This window comes from Choloepus didactylus, chromosome X (assembly GCF_015220235.1).
Source record: "Choloepus didactylus isolate mChoDid1 chromosome X, mChoDid1.pri, whole genome shotgun sequence".
Classification (NCBI taxonomy): Eukaryota; Metazoa; Chordata; class Mammalia; order Pilosa; family Megalonychidae; genus Choloepus; species Choloepus didactylus.
Window position 1 is genome coordinate 22,101,807 of NC_051334.1, and position 24,447 is coordinate 22,126,253.

Consider the following 24,447-nt stretch of genomic DNA (forward strand, 5'->3'; position numbering starts at 1 on the left):
CATCCAGAATTTTCCATTACAAAGAAACGAACATCTCTTGTTTATGTCAGAGTGTTTTAGCAGCCTAACCTGTATCCTACCTATGACACAACCAGAACATTAGCCCTGTGCAATCTCAACTCTTAAACAGTCCACACAATATCATCCACATACATTTAGAAAAATAATCGGTTATATCAGTTCAAGACATATTTAGTGAATACTTTAGGAGTACGTGGACTCAAGATCTCTTAAAATAAAAGTGTGGCTCTCTGCTGACTAGAAAACATCCATGTAGTATATATAATTTCTCAAAGGTTATTATTTTACAGATTTATGTGTTCACAGTAATTATTCATTCAACCAACATACACTGAGAACTAAGAACACGGTACCAGACCCAAAAGAGGATATAAATATCCATAATATTTAGGTATTAATCAGAAGAAGCTTAAAATTTAGAATGAGGAAAAAACACAAACATAACAATAACATAAGATCACATGTAACTTCCTCAACATGATAAAGAGCATTTATGAAAAACCCACGGCTAACATCACACTCAATGGTGAAAGACTTAAAGCTTTCCCCTCAAGATCAGGAACAAGACAAGAATTCCCACTTTCAGTACTGCTATTTAACAGTATGCTAGAAGTTCTAGCCAGGGCAAGTAGAAAAGAAAAAGAAATAAAAGGCAGCCAAATTGGGAAGGAATAAGTAAAACTATCTCTATGTGCAGATGACATAATCCTATATCTAGAAAGTCCTCAAAACTCCAAAAGAAAACTAATAGATCTCAAAAACATCATTGTTCAGAGCAGCATTATTCACAATTGCCAAAAACTGGAAACAACCCAAATGTCCATCAACAGAATAATGGATAAACAAAGTGTGGTATATACACACATTGGAATATCATTCAGCCATAAAAAGGAATGAAATTCTGACACATGCTACTAAATGGATAAACCTTGGAAACATTATACTGAGTTAAATAAGCCAGACACAAAAGGAAAAATATGTCATGATTCCACTTATACGAAATATCTAGTATAAACAAATTCATAGAGACAGAAAGTAGATTAGAAGTTACCAGGGACAGGGGAAGGGGGAAATTGGGAGTTACTGCCTAATGGGTACAGACTTTGTGTTTTGGGTGATGATAAAAGTTTTGATAACAGATAGTAGTGATGGTAGCACAAAATTGTTAATATAATTAATGCTACTGAATTACACACTTAAATATGGTTACAATGACTAATTTTAGGTTATATACATATTACCACAATCAAATTTTAAATGGTTAATTTTATGTTATGTGAATTTCACCTCAATCAAAAAACATAAATAGCAAAGAACTTGAATACACATTTCTCCAAAGATATACAAACAGCCAAAAAGCAAATAAAAAGATGCTCAATTGCTTTAGTCATAAGGGAAAATGCAAATCAAACCACAATGAGATACCATTTAATATCCACCAGGATGACTGTAATTAAAAAAAAAAAAAAACAAAAAATAACAAAGGTTGGCAATGATGCGGAATAATTAGAACCCTTGTACATGCTGGTGGGAATGTAAAATGGGGCAGCCATTGTGGAAAACAGTTTGACAGTTCCTCAAAAAGTTAAACTAGAATTACCATATGTAATCCAGCAATTCCACTCCTAAGTATCCACCCAAAAGAACTGAAAACAAGTGTTCAAGCAAAAACATCTATACAAATGTTCAGAGCATCATTATTTGAAGTAGCCAAAAGGTAGAAATAACCCAAATGTCTATCAACTGATGAATGGATAAACAAAATTTCATATATCCAAACAAGAGACTATTACTCAGCCATAAGAAGGAATCAAATATTCACACATGCCACAACATAGATGAACTTTGAGAACATTATCCTAAGTGAAAGAAGCCAGACACAAAAGGCCAAATATGATATGATTCTATTCATATGAAATACCCAGAATAGGCAAATCCATAAACAGAAAGCAGATTAGTGGTTGCCAGAGACTGGAGGTGGGGAACAGGAGTCACTGCTTAATGGGTACTGGCTTTCCTTTAGTGATGATGAAAATGTTTGGGAACTAAATAGAGGAGGCAGTTGCACAACATTGTGAATGAATAAAATGCCACTGAATTGCACACTTTAAAATGGTTACAATGGCATATTTTATGTTATGTGTATTTTGACACACAGACACACACACAAAGCACATGTGCCTCTCTTTTAAGGAATTCTAGAGAGAGGCTTCACAGCAAGTGTGCTCTCTCTCTTGCTCTTTACTATAGAAGTAAAATAAAGCAAAAATCAAGTCTGACATCTATCTTTTTCCCAACCTTCTCCCATACCGAACACTGATTGTATGTACAAATGATGAAACATGAAAACTTGCCCATATTGGTCTAGGTGCTACTTTCCACGTTCAGATGGTCTACAGCACAGGTCTCTAAAGGACAACCATTTGTGATTCTCTGCTTGATTAGTGTTCAGCCTGCTTTCCCTCTTTTCAATGCCTACATTTTAAAATGAGCAAGACATTTAACTAATATGAATAGGAAGAGCTCCAATATTTTTTACCCAGAATTGTACTAAGGCTTTACATTTTATTTTTTGCTTAAAATAATAATAAGCAATGGGCAAACTCACAGTTTCTGTAGTCAGGAATTCAGGAATGGCTGAGCTGGCTGGTTCTGCTCATGGTGTCTTAAGCAGCTGCAGTCAACATGTCAGCCGGGGCTAGAGTCACCTGCACTGACTGGAACTGGAAGATATGCCTCCAAGATGGGGCATTCATAAGGTTGGCAAGTGGGTGCTGCTAAAGGGAGGCCTCAGTTTCTTTTCACATGGGCTTCTCCATAGGCTGCTGGAGTGTCTTCATGATTTTGCGGATGACCTCCCAGAGTGAGAAAGAGAGAAATACAGTTTTCCTCTTGCCTTGAGTTCAGGCTTCAGAGACCTTAACTTATGTCTCTTGGAAGATGAGGAACACAGCGACTAATGTCTGACTCACACAAATAAAGTTAAGAAGTTGGGGCAAAGCTGCCCCTAGCTGAAGGAACAATAAGAAGGCAGCCTCAAGAGTGAACTAAATTTCCAGCAGACGCAGAAATAATGTGAAAGCACATTATCTCAAGTAAGTAAAAAGACATCCTACAGAATGAGAGAAAATAGTGGCAAATCAATTACCTGATAAGGGTTTAACATCCAGAACATACAAAGAACTCTTACAACTCAACAAGAAAATGACAAACACCCCAATTATAAAATGGGCAAAGGATGTGAAGAGACATTTCTCCAAAGATAATATACAAATGCGCAAAAGCATGTGAAAAGATGCTCAATTTCATTAGTCATTAAGGAGATGAAAATCAAACTACAATGAGATACCACTTCATACCAACTAGAATGCTATAATAAGAAAAACGTGGAGAAATTGGAATTTTCATACATTGCTGGTATGAATGGAAAATGGTGCAACCACAGTAGAAAAGTTCAGCAGTTCCTCAAAAAACCTAAATCTAGAATTACCATATGACCCAGCAATTCCATTCACAGGTATATACCAAGGAGAAATGAAAACACACATTCACACAAAAATGTTTACAATACATTAATGTTCATAGTATAACTATTTATAATAGCCTAAAAGTGCAAGCAACCCAAATGTTCATCAACTAATGAATGGGTAAACAAACTGTGATATATCTATACAAGGGGATATGTAATGGAGTATTATTTAGCCATAAAAAGGAATAAAGTACTGATACATGCTGCAACATAAATGAAACTTGAAACATTACGCTAAGTGGTATAAGGCAGACATAAAAGCCACATTTTGTATGATTCCATTTATATGAAATGTCAAGAATAGGCAAGTTATATATAGAGAGAAAGGAGATTAGCGGTTGTCAGGAGATGAGGGGAGGAGGGAATTGGGAATGACTGTTAACAGGCATGGGGTTTCCTTCGAGGTGATGACAATGTTCTGCAATTACATAGCAATGATGGTTGTACAACATTGTGAATATAGTAACAACCACTGATCTATACCCTTTAAAATACCAAATTATATGCTTTGTGATTTTTATCTTAATAAAAAAATTGAAAAATAAAAGTCAGCCCCCAGAATGAGTAATCCAAGGGTGAGACAGAAGCTATCCTTTTTATTACTTAGCCTCAGAAGTCACAAAGCATTACTTCCGCCATATTCTCTACAAGTGAGTCCTTAAGTCTAGCCCACATTCAAAGTAAAGCTTTACATTTATCATATCATTTCAGCTTCACAATATGGTGGAGTATTATTGTATAAACTGAGGCTTAGAGACTTAAATTTTCCAAGTCCTTAAGCTTTTAACACCTTAAGGTGTTAGAGCTCAGATCTGAACCTAGAAATGGCTGACTCCACAATCTGTGCTTTTAATCTCCATCAGTGATGGTTAGATACACATTTGTGAAACCAAAAACACTAGAGCTCCCCTCTCCCCAGGACCTATTAAATAATCATCACAGAGGCTCTGGTCCAAGCACTGTTTTTTTTTTTAAACTCCTCAGGTGTTTCTGGTGTTCCTGGGTTCAGAACTGCCCCTGTGTGCCTTATGGTTTTGTTTTATTAATATGAGCAGCTGACTCTAGTTGGATACTAAGCACCTTGAGACAGGACTGCCATTCCAAGCCTCCTTGTGGTTGCCTTTGTGACAGCACAATGTCTTGCCTGAATGGGGCAGGCACTCAGAAATTATCATTGGGTGAAAGGATTCTGAGCAACTGCTACTCGGAATGTCAGTTATCAGGGGGTTCCAGTGGGACCGAAGGATACACAGGATGTGACTGGAAACTGGCGACCTGGTCACTCTCTCCAGTGGGCAGGAGGTTCACTGGGGCCCACCTGGGGGGGTTAGTCCCTGTGGCCAACAGGGGCACCTCAGCCCATCCTAGATCAAAGAAGTTTTGGGAAATAACACTGCCCAAGCTCCTCTCCCAATTATCAAACTTAAAGTCTCAGCTCAGGGCCTAGAATTCACAGCAACTTGTGGCTGCTTGTCCAACAGCGAACATGGATCACCGAAGCCGACTACCGGGCACAGGTCTGAGCCGAACCCCTGGGACCCATCTCCGAGCCCCCCGGACCCCACTACCCCTCTTTGTGGAACAGGAGGCTAGGGAAGGAGAAGATTGGGAGCACGAGGTTCCACGTCAGAGGCCTCCCATCTATGAGCCCCCAGAAAGTGAAGAGGTACCAGACAATGTTATGGGTAAGGACATGCTCTCCCGCCAGGGACAGAGCTTCTTCTTTTTCATCCTTTTCCCACAAGGGACTAGGGCCAGGAAATAGAAAGTAGGACATAGAATGGGCAGAACTAGGGTGAGGATGAGTTTGAAAAGGGCAGGCTTCCTATCTGCCTCAAAGGTTGTCATGAGGAGCATGAATATACTACGCGAAAGCAACTTGAAACTAAGAAAGGCTGTTGGAATATTTAGGTGTTATTTACAAAATCAAATGTTTACCGTGTGCCAGGTGCCTTGGGAAACAAAGATGAATTAGACATCAATTTCGGCCCCAAGGAGCTGACACTCTAGTAGAGGAAAGCAAACTGTTAGGATGGCTTCTGAGGGATTCAGAAAGATGAGAAGAGCCCACAGCGAAGTAGAAGGGACCCTGGGGGGCATAAAGGCCACTGACGGCTCCCGTCTTGCTGGCGCGTGATGTCTCTTCCCCCTAGTCTTCCCTTCCCCTCCTAGCAAGTGGGTAGGTGATGAGGTAATTGTCAGAAAATGGAACAACACTGTGCTGCGAGAAAGGGTTTTCTCCATTAAAAAAACACACACCTTTGAAACAGGTCAGCAAACTGCCTGTTTGCCCCGTAGTTCCTGGCCTGTTGGAAGAAAATAAGTCTCGAAATACTGCTTTCCAGGTTAGACCTTTTCCAAGGTTTCCCAGATCTGAAAGGGATGCAACTTGGTGTGGGGTGTGGGGGTGTTCATGATACTCTTCAGATCACTACAAGGAAAAACTAAGAAATGTGTGTTAGAGGTGTAAAATGCAGGCCGTTCAGGGGCAGAAGGATTAGTTTCAGTTTTAGGGGGATGTGTGCTGATGAGGCTTTGTGGAAAAGACGGGCCCGGAAAGACGACAGGGTCTAAAACATTACCACAGCGCTGAAAGGAGGGGCCGAGAGACGACTAAGGGCGCCACCTAAGCGCGCCTTCACAGAGTTAAGGGACGCTTGGCAATAATAGACAGCCCCAGGGCGCATGCGCAGACGCAGACGCAAACTGGGAGGGTGCGCCCACGTGATGGGGCGGGGGAAGAGTGGGGGGAGGGTGGAACAGGTCTCGCGAGGCCGCGCCCCACATCGCGCGGGCATCGTGCGCGCGGCTGTCGCTGCCTGGTGGCGGGAGAAGCCGCGCTCGCGCCAAGGAACGTGCGTCCGCACTCGTGCGGTCATGGAGGTGCAGCAGCGGCTGCTAACTGCGACTACCACGTTTCGGTGTCGGAGCCGAAGGCTGCTGCTACCGCTGCTGCTGTTCCTGCTGCGGTCCGGGGCTCTGCGGAGCTGTGATGCAGAGGAAAGTCCCCGGACCCGCGAAGAGGAGTGCCACTTATACGCGGGCGGACAAGTTTACCCAGGCGAGGCGTCCCGGGTGTCGGTCGCCGACCACTCCCTCCATCTCAGCAAAGCCAAGAGTAGGTGGTGCTCCGCCAAGGCGGGTAGGGGCTGGGTGAGCGATGGTAGAGACACACGAGTGGCGGTGGAGGTCCCGAAGACACGAGTACCCTGGTTGCAATGGCTTACCAGGGGGCCTGGGGTTGGGCCGCATCCCCTGGGCTGCCACCGGGCCTGGGCTAACCTGGTTATCTCTTGGGAGGCTGGGGAGTAGTGGTGGAGAGGGGGTTTCAGCTTTGAAGAAAGAGATATTTTCCGCTGATCAGATTTTGGAAGAGGCAGTGGTTACCCCTAAAGCCATAGATGAGGGCAAGAGGGTGATTCTAGTCCCAGGCTTGCAGGCATCGAGGGTGTTGTGCAAACTGAAACACTTCCTCAAATATCGCAAGTGCCTGCAGCACATCCCGTCAGTTTTCAAGCACTGTTCGAGGTTTGTCTCCTTGTTTTCAGCTTTCCTAGTATTCAGGGAGGGATATGCTAATAGGCTGAATAAAGAATCACAGAAAGCTTGATTAAACGGAAAAGTTTAATCAAAGCCTAAACAAAATGCTCAGGAGGACAGACGTTTCAGTTCTTTTATTATTTTTGTAACATCTTATAAGGAAGACTATTTAAAGCCACCTCTCAAGGACTGTAGTTAATGGATATTCTTTCTGCTTCTCAGAAATGAAGAACCTGTTACAGGGTGTACTTTGGAGGCTGATGTAAGGGAAACGGGAAAAGAAGAGGCTGGAAATAACGCATTTGGGTTGATGATAAACCTCGTGGCATATTTTGTGTCCTGCCAGTTTGGCTTTTGATTATTTGCATTTCTGTCCAGTGTACACAGCTATTGGCCACTTTCAGGAAAGGACACGTCAGACTAGTAGATACTGAGAAAGTTATAGCCTACTACATCTGTATGTTCAGATTAGCCAAAAAGAAGTGGCCAAGGACTATAGGGATGAAAACTCGTTTGTTTCCTTTCAATAACCTGCTTTTTCCTGTGGATCATTTGACATTCTGTAGGTGTATGTTCCAGTTTTGTTGTTCAGTTACAGCATGTTCTGTGCTGGTATTCAGTGAAAAACGTAATGCTTCAAAAATATGAATCCCCAATGTTAAATGGGATGCTGTTATGACTTAGAATGGGATGGGAGAGTGAGAAAAACTGTTTTGCTTCCTAAAACATTTGCATTTCTTTCTTACTGAAAGTTAACTACTTTTGGATTTTAGTTTTTAGAAAGTCAGTCTTGCAGTTTAAAAATCATAGTATTTCCAAGTCTCTTGGTTTTACTTGCCTGAGAAGATATTTTGAAATGTCAGCCAGTTAAGTTTTTACTGATATTACACATATTTCTCATAGGAAACAAAACCACTCCAAGGCTGCTCATGAAAGCAAACAGTAATAGTGATAATAGATTTCCCTTTACCAGCAAATCCTTTCAAATTTTAGATATTTGCTACCTTTCTGTGTCATAGGATTATCTAGAATAAAAGGCACAAGAACTTTTACTCATAAAGTAGAATATTATGGAGCCATTAGGGTAATATTTTAAAATAATTTTTAGTAATATGAAAAAACTGCTCATGATTAATTTACTCTTTCCTTTAAGAAAAGGGGGTGCAACATGATCCAAATCTGTGTGTTTAAAAAACACTGGAAGAAAAGACATCAAAATATTAATAGGAATTAAATTAATCTGGGTTATGGAAAGGGGTTATTTAAATATTCTTCTTTTAGCCTCTTTGCATTTACCAGAATTTTTATATTAATTATATGATTTATATTCAGGACAGTTGTTCTTTTTTAATAGATGCAAGGGGTTGATGTGGGAGTTCCATTTATACCTCTTAGCAAATTAACAGCATTATTTTTGCTCTGTAAATGGATAACAGTTTTTTCCTTGAACTGCAATTCTTAAATCCAGAACCCAGAATTTCCAAAATCAGAATTTGCAGAACAAAATTTATTTTTCAGATTTGGTTACTAAATCAGTAATCATTGCAGTAATCATTAAGGAGTGTCATTGTAATAAATCGTTATAATTATTATAACCTCACACTTAATGAGTAGCATTTTAAGTAGTATATATAAAACATATATAGTTCAGTACCCTTCTGCTGTCTTATTTGCCCTCCTGGCCTCTACCTAATTAGATAAGGATTAGTATTTGAGTAGGCTGCTGGTAAAATAAGTAATTACATATTATGTATTAACTTCACAGAGAAATTGTTAGTTTGTCTCTATTTCCTGAATGACTAAAAATGCTGGATACTTTACAAAAATATGAATGTTACTTTCTAGAACCTTAGACTTGAAAGCAAGAATTGACTTTAATGTATCTAATGCTTCTGAAAGTTTAAGTGCTATCTGAATGTGTTAACAGAGCATCAGGGTATATTATCAAACTGTGTTGGATAGAATTACAATCTACCCTTAAAAAGAGTAGCACGAACTATTAAATGTCCATCAGGTCACTTGAAACCTGCTCAAGGGAGTCATCTTCAAGGCCCTCTAGTAAAATAATCTTCTGATCAGGTATTTTATTTCTGCTTGATGTGTTTAAAAATTTTCTTCTCCTTATATGGTAGTGAGTGTAGCCTAGTCTGCAACAGCTCAGTGTGTATGTGAAAAGCTGGACATTTAAATTAGTACATCAAAAGACTGCCATTAAAGAAAATTACTGAAAATGTAGTAAGTTGGTAACTTGGGGACTATAGTGAAGTCTCCAGTAAGGTTTAGTGCAGAGATGAGATGTAGGAGGCTTGTGAGCCAAGGACAGAAAAAAAATCAGAAATTTCCCTCCATTATGAACATCGGCAACAAACAACACTAGCATTACTGGTTCTTGCTTGTACCTTTGTCACCAGTAGAATAACAGATATTTTCCTGCCTCATTATGGTTGCTACAGGTATTCTGAAACATCGTTTACACCTATCAATATGTTAGGAAGTTATTAGTTCACTGGTGCAACCTGCAGTTTTAAAGTGTTAACAAAAGAGCACATACATTACTAAATCACCAATTTTTTAATATACTGATAATTGTATTTCAATATAATTAGTTTTCATTGTAATTATATGTGTTTTGATTTATGCATTCAATAACATTTTTCTGAGGAGGGTTCTCATAGACTTCACCAACTGCCAAAGATTAAGAAACTCTTGATTTTTAGTGGTTTCCTAAGGAAAGATGTCCTGCCAGCCTACCAACTTTCTCAGTGTTATAAAACATGATAAAATCTTTTTCTTTCTTAGTTTCAAAGCCAGCACCTTATTGGGAAGGAACAGCTGTGATAAATGGAGAATTTAAGGAGCTCAAGTTAACTGATTATCATGGAAAATACTTGGTTTTTTTCTTCTACCCACTTGATTTGTAAGTAACACTTGTAAATAACACCTGTAAGACCTCAATCATTATAGTTATTATTTGAGAACATTAAATAGTTTAGGAATATTTTTGTTTGGTTCTTGGTTCTTAAAGAGGCAAGCTGAGATGAAGAATTTATTTAAAAAGGCAACATAATCCTTTAGTTTTCTGCCACTACTTTTTCTGTCTTCACTAAGAAATTGGGCAAATGTGTCTCTAGGAAGCATTTCTTGGGATACTAGGAAAGCAGGGGCTGCCCACTCCTACCCTTTGGCAAGTATTTATAATACATATTACATCCCAGGTTTCCAGGGACATAATCCAAGATTAAAACTGTCTGCTTGCTCATGGCAGTGCTTCACTTGAACAACCGAAACATTTGAAGAGCCTGTATTAGGCTCTGGTAGGAACTTGTCCCCTAAGTCGGTATTTTTCAAACTTTGTTTGCCATGTCCCACAGTAGGAAATAACATTTTTCATTGCCACCCAATGTGCACACACATGCACATATATATACAGGCTAATATTCAGTCTCTATGCATTCGTACAGTCATGCTTATTGTTAAAATACTGGAAGACTTCCATATTAGGTGGTAAATAACCACTGTCCTGACACCCTCCCCAAATTACCTCTCCTCCTTGGCTCTTCAGAAACCTCCAAAGCTAAAACCAGCTTTGAGATAAGACTGTTAAATATTTTGAATATCATTCCTGAATATACATATATAGTTTCATAACCTACCTTTAGTATACATGTTGTATTCTCATATTTCTATTCTATTTCACTTTTTTTAAATGCTGGTTGTAATTCACTAAATTAGTTTGAGTCCCTACCATGGTTTAGGTATATTCTCTAAACATGCCCTTCTGACAACATGAAGGTATTAAGGTCCTGGCTGCTATAGGACTGGGAAACAAGGTAGAAAGGACCTTATCAAGAAGGGGGGTGGGGAGAACAGGAATTGGAGAGCATTTCCATATTTCCTCATCTCAAATAAGTAGTGAAATGTTGTAAAATTAGTGTAGGGCCTTTGAAAGTTGTAAAGCACTAGATAGAGTATTATTAAATAAAACCTAATAAAATGGGGGGAGAGGCTGCTGGCAGAAGGAAGAAAAAAACATTGGTGACCACTGATGCATTAAGTTATAAGAAAAAGAAAGTTTATTGAGATATAAGAATTCTATAATAGGCATTTTTAAATTAAATGTTATTTGATTAAATGGCAGTCTTCTAGACATCTCATCTTGAGACGGTTCATATATAAAATTGTTCTTTATGTGCATTTTTATATACTAAAGGTATTTGTAAAATTCATTTGAAACTTAAGATCTATGCACATTTTGAGAATACTGAATTAATTTTATTTTTTACTTTCAGCACATTTGTGTGTCCAACTGAAATTATCGCTTTTGGTGATAGAATTGAAGAATTCAGATCTATAAATACTGAAGTGGTAGCATGTTCTGTTGATTCACAGTTTACCCATTTGGCCTGGTCAGTATCTTTCATTTGTAAGTAAAAAGAATGCATTTACTCTTAAATAAAGGGCAGAGAACTCTTAATCATGATAGAAATATAGTTATTTATCAGTCACTGCAGGATTAGATTTATCTGAGAGTAATACAATGAGCTGCTAGTTCAGTCAAGTAATGGTAAAAATGTATGAGGATTTTATAGGACATTTCAAAATTGTAGGAAAAAAGTTAAATGCAACACATGTGATTTCCATAATGAAAAGCACTGAATTGTGTAATTATAATATATTGGGTAACCTTAATCTGGAGGAAAAATGTTTAAAGTGTATTATTTCTCTATTACACAGTCTTCTAGTACGGTAAGCCATACTCAAAATAGCTTGTATAATTACTTTTCAAAAAGCAGTAATTTTGAAAAATATTTTTTTAAATTCATTAAACACAAAAAGACATTTTGCCTAATTAGTTTCAAAGCAATGTAAGTTAAAATAACAAGAGATGCCATTTTTTCCTTGTCTGATTGGCCAAGGTTTAGAAGATAGAAAAAAAATCATCCAGTATTAACAAAGGCATAAAGAAATGGCACTCTCACACAACAAAACTGGTTCAGCATTTCTGAAGAGCAGTTAGGCAACCTGTTTCAAAATTGGAAATGCTTATGTTGATGTGAGCTTTGATGGTGTCCACAAAGACTTTGGTGCATAATAACGATCGCTCAGAATTATTTTGATTTGGTTTTAAAACCTAATATTCATTTCATTAAAGTTAGAAATTTAAAACACAACTTTTCTCCACTTACAATTCCTGTACATAACTAACACATTTTAATTGGTTGGAGAGCTACAATTTACTTACATTCCCTTAAGGATTTTAAAGTGTAATTAAATATATTTGATTTTTGTTTTAAGTATCTCAGTTTTTAGACAAACTTTCCCAAGTACTTGTGTATTCTTAACAAATCTAATAAATAAATACTGTCTTAAGTTCCTTTAATATTCTTCTTTACTATTTATAAACTTAATAAAATTCAAATTACAGATTTTAAATTGGAATCACAAAGTGAATCTATATTCTAATGTGCCAAATTCTCTTAAACATTGTAAATAACTTAAGAAACAAATATGGACTGATTATCTCTTTTATTTTTTTTTTTTTGATCTACCAAATATTTTATTAGATTTTTCAGAAAAATCCTCTAAGTTAAATAACATGAAATTCTTTACATACGAAGTAGTGATTCTTCATTTAGCGTCAGTTTACTCTTCCAGAAGTTGTTTTCATCCTTCTGAATATCCACTGCCTTTTAAACCTCCTGGCATTTTGTTTTCTCTGGGTTTCCCAAGCATTATTCAAAAACTGAACTGCAGCCTTTTTCACGGGCAACCTCTTATTGTCAAGAGACAGGAATGTATTTACCGTAGTCCTGTTGGTTCCTGGACCATATAAAGAATTTTGTGTGAAGGTCATGGCTGCTTGTTGCCTTGAATCTCTTAGATATTGGTCTTTTAGTCTTACAGCCAAGTAGCCGTGATTCTAGCTGACTGTACTTTTTGCACTTTTTCTTCAGTTTTCTTAGAGTCGCTGCCTTTTTCATTCTTTTCGCTTTTCTTTTGCAAATTACCTTCTTTCCACTTTCCCGGTCATTTCTTTATGCTTTTGTTGGATGAACAGCTCCTCCCGTCGCTTCCTCCTCTCCTTCAAGAGCGTTTTAGCCCTGCGCACGGTCTCCCGCATTCGCCGCTCCTCTTCCCTTGCTTCCGACTGGGCGCTGGCGAACGTCAACTCCTCCGGGGCCTCGTCGTCGTCCTCCAGCGGCTCGGCGGCTGTGCCGCTGCTGGGCTGCCCCAGCAACAGCCCGTGCTCCGCCGCCTCCTCCGAGGCCTGAAGGCTCTCATCCACCATTGCCGACCCGGATGCCGACGACCGGGTGCCTGATTATCTCTTAATATAATTGAAACTATGGGTTTAATTGACTTAATCGTGTCTTTAGTAGTTCTGAATCTTCCTAGGGTTAAAACACATATCCACTAAAGAAAAAGTTGTTATCCCAAATAATTGGGAGTTACTTTCCCAGTAATTTGAGGGGATATACCTTCTCAGCTAGACAGGTTTCATATGAGCCAGAGATTTCAATTTGGATGTCAGAACTGGGCTTGCAGACATCTGGAGCAGTTCTTCACTGATTTCTAGCTGCTGTTAGTGCCTCCCCGTTGGGGCATCAGCCTTCATCTCCTGATTTCAGGTCACAGAATCCTTAAATAGAAGACTAATGAGTCTGAGATTACAACTAGCTTCCTTCACTGCTTCAGGTAGACTTTGCATTTCTTTGACTCTCAGAATATTTGTCATTTAATAATTGTGCCTCTCTCTCAAGACTGTCTTGTGATCACAGTTCTCAGGTTATACTACGACAGTATATATCCTTTGATCCATCAGTTCCACTTCTAGGAATTAATCAGACAAGTGTCCAGAGATGAGAATATAAGGGTGTTTCCAGCAGTGTTGATAAAAGAAAAAAAAAATCTAAATGTCTGTCAATAGAGATTAAATATGCCATGTCTTTACATTGAAAATGCCAAATACATACATCCATATTTCGTGTTTAAAGAGTCAATATATTGTTAAGTGGGGGCAAAAGACAAGAAAATAGAACATTTATTAGCCTGTTTTATAAGAGAAAGTGTGTTTGTTCATGTGTGTACACATACATATGCAGAGAAAAAGAGTACTGTTTTGATGTATATCATTTACTTGGCTCTGAAAGGTAAATGTTTTGTTTGTTACAGGATTAATACTCCTCGAAAACAAGGAGGACTTGGGCCAATAAGCATTCCACTTCTTTCAGATTTGACCCATCAGATTTCAAAGGACTATGGCGTGTATCTAGAGGACTCAGGCCACACTCTTAGGTAACTTTTGGTGGTTTTACATTATGACAAATTCAAGTACATGTGTAATCCTCCTTGAAATAGATGTTATTTAGAGATCTTTGACCAACCCTTTCATTTTATAGATAAAAGAAACAGATTCATAGAGGACCATGAACTTAGCCAAAGTTATATATTAATTAATGGCTGAGTCGACACTTGAACTCAGGTCCCCCAACTCCTCGTCCATTTCTTTTTCCTCTTCGAAACTGACTCCAGTAGTGTTTTTTCTGAGTGCAAGAATCATAGTACTTAGCAAACCTGTGTCTTTGGAATAATAAAAACTAAGGAAATATTTTACCCAGGAGCTCTTACAGGGTTGCTTGAGCTAATAAATGCTAACAGAATTCTTCTTTGGAAAAAAAAATAATCTTAGCCTAAAACAGTTGTAATTTTGTTATATTGTTGAGCTGTGCTTTACAGTGCCAGTAGTTTCTTTTTTTAATGTTTTATGTGAAAGTGTCAGTATTTAATAATCCTGTATTTTTTATAACAGCTTTATTTAGAAATAATTCACCCATTTAAAATATACAATTAAATGGGTTTTAGTATATTCATGGAATTGTGCAACCATTACCACAATCAATTTTAGAACATTTTCATCATTCCAAAAAGCCCTGTATCCATTGTCACTCCCCATTCCCCACCTCCATCCCCAAGTTTCTCCCCTCCCGGCCCTAGGCAACCACTAATCTACTTTACATCTATAGATTTGCCTATTCAGGACACTTCATATAAATGGGATCCACACTATGATCTTTTATGACTAACCTCTTTCACATAGCATAATCTTTTCAAGGTTCATCCATATTGTACCATATATTAGTAAAGTAATACAAGAACACAGTTTTAAAAGTCAGGTTGTCTTAAGCAACAGTCCTCTCCCTATGTCTATCCCTCCTTCTTGGTGGAAGCTACTTTCAACTCTCCAGGTACTTCTTTGATTATTTATCTCCAAATATCTAAATATTATCTCATGCTTTTTCTGGGTTTATCTATCTTTGACATTATTTATCATGGTAAATAGGACTTTTCTGAGGATGTTAATTATACACATTTTAAAAGCTTTCTGCTGCTTCTTGAATTTTTAGTTCCCCCAAAATTTCTTATTTAAACAAGTATTTATCTTGTACCTAATGTGCCAGGTACTGTTCTCAATCCTAGGGATAGAACAGTGAACAAAACATGCATAAATCCTTAGAGCTTATGTTCTTTTGTGGGGAGGTGGACTTTCAGCGTCTCAAGTCTTACATCGGAGGCTTTCCTCAAGTACCTTGGAGTCCTTAGCTCTCTATTCATATTTAAGAGTGAAGTACCAAAAAGCTGATTGTGAGCTACCCCATCAGTCAACTGATGGGTTTCAGTGAAGGGAGATTGGTGGCAATCTGGATTTTTAATTAGGGGGAACCTAAGTTACCAGTATGTCAGACTTTTCCCTGGGGCCATTCAGCCTTCTCCAGATTCTCCTGCCTGGGTTATATACCATGCTACAAGCATTCTGAGATGGAGTGAGAATAGAGCACTAATGGGGCTCACCAGTCAGAATACACACTCACACTGAATGCCCCAAATTTGAGTGCAGCACCTTACACTTGCCCTCCACTGTGCCTGGTGTCCCCAATCCCGTAGCCTCTCAGCTGAGTTCAGTTTCTTCAAAGGGTAAACCTCTGTTCTGCAGGAGTAGAGGAGGAGCTATCTGGCTATAACCAGTAAGAGGGAAAGGGTCCAGGGGTCCCATTCCACTTACACAGACTTTCAGGCAGTTCCTGTTTTTAGCTCATGCCTCACCCCTTCCTTCCACAATACACATAGCCTCCATATCCCAGGCCTTCTGGGGATCTTTGAAGAAAATTGTCTTGGTTCCTTTTGGTATCCCCATCTCCAGGCATGAAGACTTTGGTTTCCTTCCTCTTTGCTAAGTCAGTTATTTTCCTTCTTTTTTTCTATCATATAGGAAAATTGTTGACATATCTAACCCATCTTCTTTTGTTCTCTTTTTACCTATTTTATTTTTGTCATTTTGGTAGGAGTTGAGGAGAGAACAGTTCTTAGGAGGTGGTAACCTGACCATATTATAGTTGCCAATTTTACAAATTTTGCCATAAAGCAGGTATTCATTTTGACTTATTTTGGCAATCTAACGACATATTATTTGAAGTTCTTTGCTTGGGCCAATGGTTTCCTGAGTGGTACAGACTACCAGCTTGTAGGTATTTTAAACTGCTTGCCCAGTAACTGAAGTAGATTTTCCAGCTTTTAATCCCCATACATATTTTTAGGGGCTAATCAAATATAAGGCTATGAACTCACTAAGTACAAGAACAATTAGTGAAAAAGAAATTCTAAGCTATACAGAATAACTTCAGAACAGCCAGACCTGAGTTTAAATACTGGTTGCAGCATTAACTAGCTCTGTGACCCTGAGAACCTCTCTAAACATATTTTCTTATCTTCAGAATGGAGAACACTACCCCATAAGGTTATTATGTAATGACATTGTAAAAAACAAAGAAAATACCTAAAATGGTTCCTGGAAATCAGTAGGTAGTAAATAAACAGTAGTTTTAAAAGGGGAAAAGGATGAACCCCTTACTTTTTACACAATTATACATTAATAGTTCTTAGAACAAAAATACTAAAGAAAATAAAAATTGAGAAGATGAAGAAAATATCCTCAAATTCTTTATTTTTCCATAATAGTTATAAAATTCTCCACCAGATAATTTTCAAAGTGGCTGGTACAGGGATTCACATTAACTAATACTTGTCTTAACTGAGAAGAAATGGCCTTACCTCTGCCATTCTTGTGTCTTCCAGAGGTCTCTTCATTATTGATAACAAAGGAATCCTAAGACAGATTACTTTGAATGACCTCCCTGTGGGTAGATCAGTGGATGAGACACTACGTTTGGTTCAAGCATTCCAGTACACTGACAAACATGGAGAAGGTACCCCTCCTTTCTAACCGTCATAGCCTTTTGATTTTTCAGTTGAGAAATAGCAGCATAACTACTTTGGTTTCTTATCTTAAAAGTAATCTGGATGGTTCCAGAGTCTTCTGATTATCATTGTTTGAAATTATTAGCTTATGTTTTTTAACAGATCAAATTATTATTTAATGTTCTTTTAACAAAATATCACTAATATATTCTACTTACTGATTAAGATGCAAAAAAATCATTATTTGTATAATCCTTTTTGGATAAGCTCAAAGAGAAAAGTTCCTGCTACAATTTTTCAGATTATGTATTTGTAAACTTAAAATGTGCCAATCTGGCAATATTTAGTAATACAGGTATTATTTGCATGTATACATTCTTTGATTTCATTTTTAATAATTAAATGCTCAGAGTTACTCGATATCACACTGGTTCTTCCTTTCACTCCAAGTTTCAGCAGTAGCTAATGGAAAAAAGTCAGATTTTGCTAAAATAAAACACATTATATATTTCCTTTTTAAAGTGTAACTCAGTGCCTGGGTCAGGTTGCATTCTAAATAAAGGAGAAATCCTGCTTTCTGAATACTTTTAAAGTCTCTTTGTGAGCCATGTCATCAGTACAAAATTCTGCAGTCTATGTGGCAGGCAAGCTTACTAGAAATTTTATGTAAATTCAGAGAAATTTTGCCATATCCAGATCTTTCAGTTGATGAGATTCTTAAACTTTCCAACTACTCAGCTTGGTTTCTTATACTGTAAATGTAACTGAACATTGTTGACAAAATGAAAATAGATTAATTGCCTGCTGACCAGCTCCATAACTCAAATTCCTTGGTGCAAGCAGGCAAGCTAATAGAAGTCAAGTGCTCAGTGGCCTGGAAATGTTTTTATTAATATATATTGTCTCTATGGTCAGTTTCATCTGGAAAAGAAACATCAGGTGTTGCTGAAGAGAACTTTGTTTTTAAACTCTTTTCCCCATTTTTATTCCTTTTAGTTTGCCCTGCTGGTTGGAAACCTGGTAGTGAAACAGTAAGTCAAATTGTTTCTTCCATTAAGGGGATGGCTGGAGCAAAAACAAACAAACAAAAAAGCCAACCTTAGAATGATCTTGTAATAGTACTATCTTGATTTTGTAAATGAAGTAAACATTGCTAGGCAGAAATTGTAGAGTAAAGGCATTCTTTGGACTGTAGGGAGAATACCTAAAACTGGAGAAAGCAGAATGTGGGGCTAAATGCTTTAAATTTTAAAGCCAAGTATCCAGAGAAATGTACCCTTTTTAAAAATAATCAAGGGAATAATGCAAACTTGATTGAATAAATTCAGAAGTCTTAAAAGTCATGTGAAATTTCTTCCCATAGTATGGGGAAAGAAAAAAGTCACAAGCAAAACATTTCTATGTGTAACGAAAAGCTTTTGAGAAAATCTGGCTTAATTAACACTGAAGCGAATTATTCTCTCCCTATCATTTGCCTCCTTTGAAGGAAGAAAAGGTTGAAACAGGTACATTCTTTCATTTAAGGAGGTTGTATAAATTTGTAGACAGTCCCTGAAATAGTCTGGCCAATTTGGAAATTTGCTGTGAACCTTTTTTTAAATAACATGTTTATCTTCTAAAAATCAAGAGTTTTACACAAACTATAATTAGGAAATTGAAACGTACTAGCACATTGGAGGAAGAAATCAGTATCTTAGGGTAACAGAAAAAATATAGAATCTTAAGGCTTTCCTCCTTAGCAAACCAAAAAAAGAACCATTAGCCATAGACAAAAAGAGGTAGTAGACATTTCCTCTGTAATTTCAGGTTAAGTAAAGTAACATTTAACTGATTTTGAACCAATTTCAGATGGGTTTGCAAATAAGCTTTGTCTTTGAGTATCAAAGTTAGTATTGTAAACAAACATCTATGTATAGATCTCATCTATACGCAGATGTATACATAGAGCTATACATAGATCTGATAAACCTCAAAGGGGATTTGAAGGGAACTTTGAGCACTAGATACATTAAACTATAAATTACTCATTTGGTTGATTTACATTTATTGATTGTGAGGCTTACAGATAGAAATATAAATCAGAAGCTGCTAGCATCACCTGAGAAGTCCTAAAAAGCATTTCTGGATAGGTCTTCAAGTTAGGGGGCACTTCCCCCTGAAGCTGTAGCAAAACTAGTTGTGACTGATGAATAACATCATTATCAATCACAAGCATGTGCTAATTAAATATCCACACCCTGAGAGATCAACAAAACCTCCCAAGATAACTATGAAGGGCATTATAGGATGAGTAGTTTACATTTCAGAAAACCTGTTGGCTATCCACTTGACTAACTTTTGGAGGCCCATAAACCCTTTTGAGAATCTGATGAAAATCATGGATTCTCCTGCCAGAAAAATGCACATGTGTTGTCATATACTGTTTGGTCATTTTTTCAAGAAACACTTACTGAGCACCTGCTATGTGGCAACTATTCAAACTATAACTATAGCCAAACAATATTTATTAGTGAACAGCAAAGCTGAGGCTCCTGCCCTGAGAGTTACATTCTTACTCTAATTTTTTATTATGGTCATTGCTTCTAAAAACAGGTAGGTGGTAACCCTGGCATTGAGAGACTGAGAATGCCTCTTTGACCAAAAAGGGGGAAAGAAAGGCAACAAAATAAGGTTTCAGTGGCTAAGAGATTTCAGATAGAGTTGAGAGGCTGTCCTGGAGGTACGCCTGTGCAAGCTTCAGCTAGATATGCCAAATGGCCACAGTATGATAAACCCAAGTCAACGGTAGTCTTGAAAACCTTAAAGAATACCCAGATCCTTATTGGAGACTCTATGAAAGTTTCACTCACTAAGTTTATTCCTCAGAAACTTAAATCCTCTAGAGAGCTCCTGTGCCAGCTAAGTCCCAAAACACAGAGGCAATCACCTCTTCAAGAACATCAGCCAGATGTGTCCCCTTTTTCCATAATGTCAACACCCCTTTTCAACATGAACAAATTAGGGTGGTCACTGCCTAGACATCCCTGAAGATCAGGAAAGTGATTAAACTAGAGGAAGGGGTAGCAACAGACAAGATGGAATTTAACAAAGGATTATGAATACTGAATCTCTGTATAATTTTCTTTTTCTTTGTTGCTGGGGTATTGGAATAGCTAGAAGGAACGAACTGGAATGGTGGAACTGTAACCCATAGCATTTTTTGAAATTTGCTCTATAGCTACTTGTTAAATTGTACTTTGAAAGTTATTACTTTTTGCATATATATTTCACAATAAGGAGATAACTAAAACTGTGGAACTGTAATCCATAACATTCTTTGAAATTTGCTCTCTACTTGTTAAATTGCACTTGGATAGTTGTCACTTCTATGTATAAATGTTATATTCCACAATTAGGAAAAGAAACAGGTAGGTGGGAGTTGATGGGATAGTGCCTGGAGTGGGGATAAAGTGGTCAGGAAAGACTTCTAAGATGATATTTGAGCTGAAACCTGAGTGAAAAGATGGAGCCAGTCCTGCAAAGAGCAGTACAAGAAAGAACAGCAAGGGCAGAGGTCCTGAGGCAGGAATGAGATTAGCATGTTCAAAGAACAGAAAGGGGCCAGTGTGGCAGGAATATAGTGAGTTCCTAGGAATGAGAATAGAAATTCCAGTGACACAGGGCATGGAGAGTTCGAGAACAATGAGAAACTGATTCAGTGACAATGGAGGTCATTGGTGAATATATGGAACTCAGTGTCCAGAGAATATGAGGGCAAAAGCCAGTTTGGAGTGGGGAAAATGAGACCAAGTATGTACAAGTAGTTCAAGAAATATAGCCATGAAGGGGAGAAGAAAATTAAGAAAGTAGCTGGAAATGGGGGAATGTAGTATCAAAAAAGGCTTTGTGGTGCTATTTCCTTGAAGATGGGTGAAGTTTTCATCTCCATCTCCCTCAGTTCTCTCCTGGATATTGCCTAGGCCTCCTGATTGGCCTTTCCATTCTTTGCCAGCCTCTCCCAGCCTCCTCTTCTCTATGATTCCTGCACTCATGCATGCTGTGCTCCCACCAAATCATATGACTCATTACTCTCTAAAAGAAGCCCTGCTGTTTCACACCTTTGTGCCTTTGCCTCAGGTATTTCTATAGCCTGGAATGCCTGTCCTCTTCTCTAAATTCTATTCATCTTTCAAGAACAACTTAAATGCCACCTGCCCTCTGAAGCTTTTCCTGCTCCACCATCTCAGCCTCCATCGAGTCATACAGCCTGTGTTGTAGCATGGTTGTACTGTGCATTGCATCAGAAACACTTGTATACATGTACATCTTCCCCATATGCTTGTAAGAGCCGTAAAGGCAGGAACTTGGGTAGCTATCCTTGTATACCCCACTGCTCAGTGCACTGTTGGTACTTGGTAGTTATTCGATAACTACTTGTGAATTGAATGTAAATACAAAGAGATTATAAATTGGCAAAGGCAGAATACTCCTTGAAGTGATACCTGAAAAATTAGGTAAAATTTATCTTATGCTGAAGAAAAATTTTGAAGAAAATGCATAACAAAATGCATATACACCTATTATAAGGCAATTATAATAGTTTATAAGTAACTAGCAAATAATACAGTTAATGTGAAGTCAAATTATATTGGAAATTAGAAAGTCTAGAAGGTTTCTGAGGCTGTGATGCTCTTGAAGTGAGCAATTTTATTTAGAGTATTAGTTCAATCAGTAAAGTTATTTAACATAATGCTTGATGTTGTATTTTTTTTTTTTTACTTTGCAGCTTGACATTAAAAAGGATGCATTCTGGACCTCCAAAAACATTTGCTAAATCCTTAGTGAACACAATGTCCCCTTTTCAAGTTGTTATGGCATACTGCCATTTAATCAGCAAATTATTTTAAAAATACATTAACATCTGTAGCCATGCTCTCTTAATGTGTTTGATTTAATTAGATCAAACCTGAAGATGCCATGAAAGCCTGGTGGCCACGAGAAGAGCTGTAAGTAAAGTTTTGGGTGCTTGAATACAGATGTTAATTTACTAACAAATTATAAATTTGCTTTTAGGGATATCTAAGATTCGTAGGTAGGGCAAACCCAGTTTTTCCTAAATATCTGGTACCAAAATAATCTTTCTTTGTCTTCTTTAGTCAAGAGCTGGCCAACTAATATAAGACTACTAATGATGCACTTTGGATTTAAAAATTAATAATTTGTGTTTTTTTAACAGATAATCCCAGATCCAGCTAGAAAACTGAAGTATTTTGATAAACTAAACTGAAAAATACTTCCTTGGGCTGTGATGCTTGAACATTATTAATAAAGTTCAACATTTTATTACCACATGGTATTGCAGTAGTAATTTCTTGGAGAATACAAAAATCCATGTCACAGTCCAAAGATAGCTAGTGTTCAAATTTTAGACATTGATGCCAGAAGCCAGGCAGTTATTCTGTATCTTTCCATGGTAAGAAAAGTCAGATTGAATCTAATAACAATAACTAACATTTATGAAGTACATGCTATGTGCCAGGCATTGTTAAGCAAGTTGGATGCATTATTTAATTTAATCCTCACAGCAGCTCTTTTGAGTTCATTACTTTACAGATGAGAAAACTGAAGCTCAGATAAATTACTTACCCAAAGTTACAAAGTTAGCTAGTAAAGGCAGAACCAGACTTTGAACCCAGACAGGCTAATTCTAGTTTCTGGGCTCTTAACACTCCACTGTGGCTCACCTCGCTGTACCTTTAAAGCATTAAAGAATAAGTTATGGGCAGTCACTTTGCCTGAGGTCTCATAGAGACAGCAGATCCCCCCATAGCAAACAGCTCTGAATAGCAAGAACCCTGTTGCCCGCCCCTCATTTTCTCTAAATTCATTCAACATATACTAAATTTATATGTTACAAGTTATATATTTATATTTAATTTAACAAAAGTTGAATCCCTAACTCTCTATATATGGCTAGCTCTTAACAAATTACCATATACAAAGCTGAACTCCAGTGCTGCTTCATCACCCTACTTGCCACCCTGAAAGTCAATTGCCTTATTGTAAATAGAGTGCCATGTGGTTAAGGGACCTGGTATCCAGGAGAATTTATCTCATCCTCTTTTCCATGCTAATTACTCTCAACAGTCCCAAAAAGCCATGAAAAGTACAAATTTTTTACTCATGGAATAAACCTCTACCTGCTTGATTAAGTTTCCATTCTCTGGAGCTTTTCTAGGCCTCTTGTTCATTTAGATATGTTTACAAGAAAGGATCCATTTGGGAAAATGGGTCTAATATTTCATTAATTTTAATGAATATTTTATTAAATTAATATTTCATTCAACATTCAGCAACTGTTGATCACCTACTCTAAACACTTGGCACATATCAGTAACGACATGACAAATTTCTGCCTTACAGAGCTTAGTATTTGCTAACTAAACCAGGTGCTGATAGTATAGTAATTTCTGGGTACCTACAAGTAAGTGAAAATACATCCTGGCTCACTGCTCCTCATACTAACAGGATGACAGCCTATGAATAAAATAACATTAAATGCACCCCTTTTCTGTGCCTTTTATAAATTATCTGTTCAAATGGCTGACTTGTAGGAGTCCATAGGTCCAAAATTACATCCTAAAATTTTTCTCAGTAGCCATTTAAAGAAGACTGGAGGTTCAGAAAGGATAGTCCCATGCTTTACTGGAGAGGACAGGCACTAAGCCCGAATGGGATGCAGCTACTGAAGACTTATTCCCATAATCTAAAGCAGCAGTTCTCAACCAGGGTGGGTTTTGTCCCCCAGGAGGCATGGCGATATCTGGAGACACCTATTGGCTGTCACAACTGTGGCAGTGCTACTAGCATTTAGCAGGTAGAAGTTAGGGATGCTGCTAAACATCCTACAATGCACAGGACAGCCCCTACAACAACCTGGCCCAGAATGCCAATACTGCCATGGTTGAGAAACCCTGCTCTAGAAATAGCTTCCCACAGGTTAAGGAAAGCAGGCTGCCAGTATGGTTTAGTAGCTGTCTGTGCAACAGGACAGAGTCATGCCATGACAGCAGAAGCTTATCCAAAATAATAGGTCAAAAGGTAACCTGAAGTTTCTATGAAAC

The 24,447-nt window shown here is 37.8% G+C and overlaps 1 protein-coding gene and 1 pseudogene across 1 annotated transcript; one reads left to right on the forward strand and one right to left on the reverse strand.

Moving 5' to 3' along the window:
• Nucleotides 1-6,335: 6,335 nt before the first annotated feature.
• PRDX4 (peroxiredoxin 4) lies at nt 6,336-22,670 on the forward strand. The gene is made up of 7 exons (XM_037822282.1): nt 6,336-6,668; nt 9,890-10,007; nt 11,380-11,496; nt 14,264-14,386; nt 17,222-17,352; nt 18,341-18,375; nt 22,560-22,670. The coding sequence occupies exons 1-7, from the start codon at nt 6,428-6,430 to the stop codon at nt 22,608-22,610; spliced, it is 816 nt and encodes a 271-aa protein (XP_037678210.1). The 5' UTR covers nt 6,336-6,427; the 3' UTR covers nt 22,611-22,670.
• LOC119523221 lies at nt 12,729-14,070 on the reverse strand (annotated as a pseudogene).
• Nucleotides 22,671-24,447: the final 1,777 nt, after the last annotated feature.

Bases quoted from the DNA above. Each gene is read 5' to 3' on its own strand.
- PRDX4 (XM_037822282.1), top strand. From the start codon at position 6,428: ATGGAGGTGCAGCAGCGGCTGCTAACTGCGACTACCACGTTTCGGTGT. The intron at 14,387-17,221 runs GTAACTTTTGGT...TGTGTCTTCCAG, and splicing joins GACTCAGGCCACACTCTTAG to AGGTCTCTTCATTATTGATA. The intron at 18,376-22,559 runs GTAAGTCAAATT...TTTTTTTAACAG, and splicing joins GGAAACCTGGTAGTGAAACA to ATAATCCCAGATCCAGCTAG.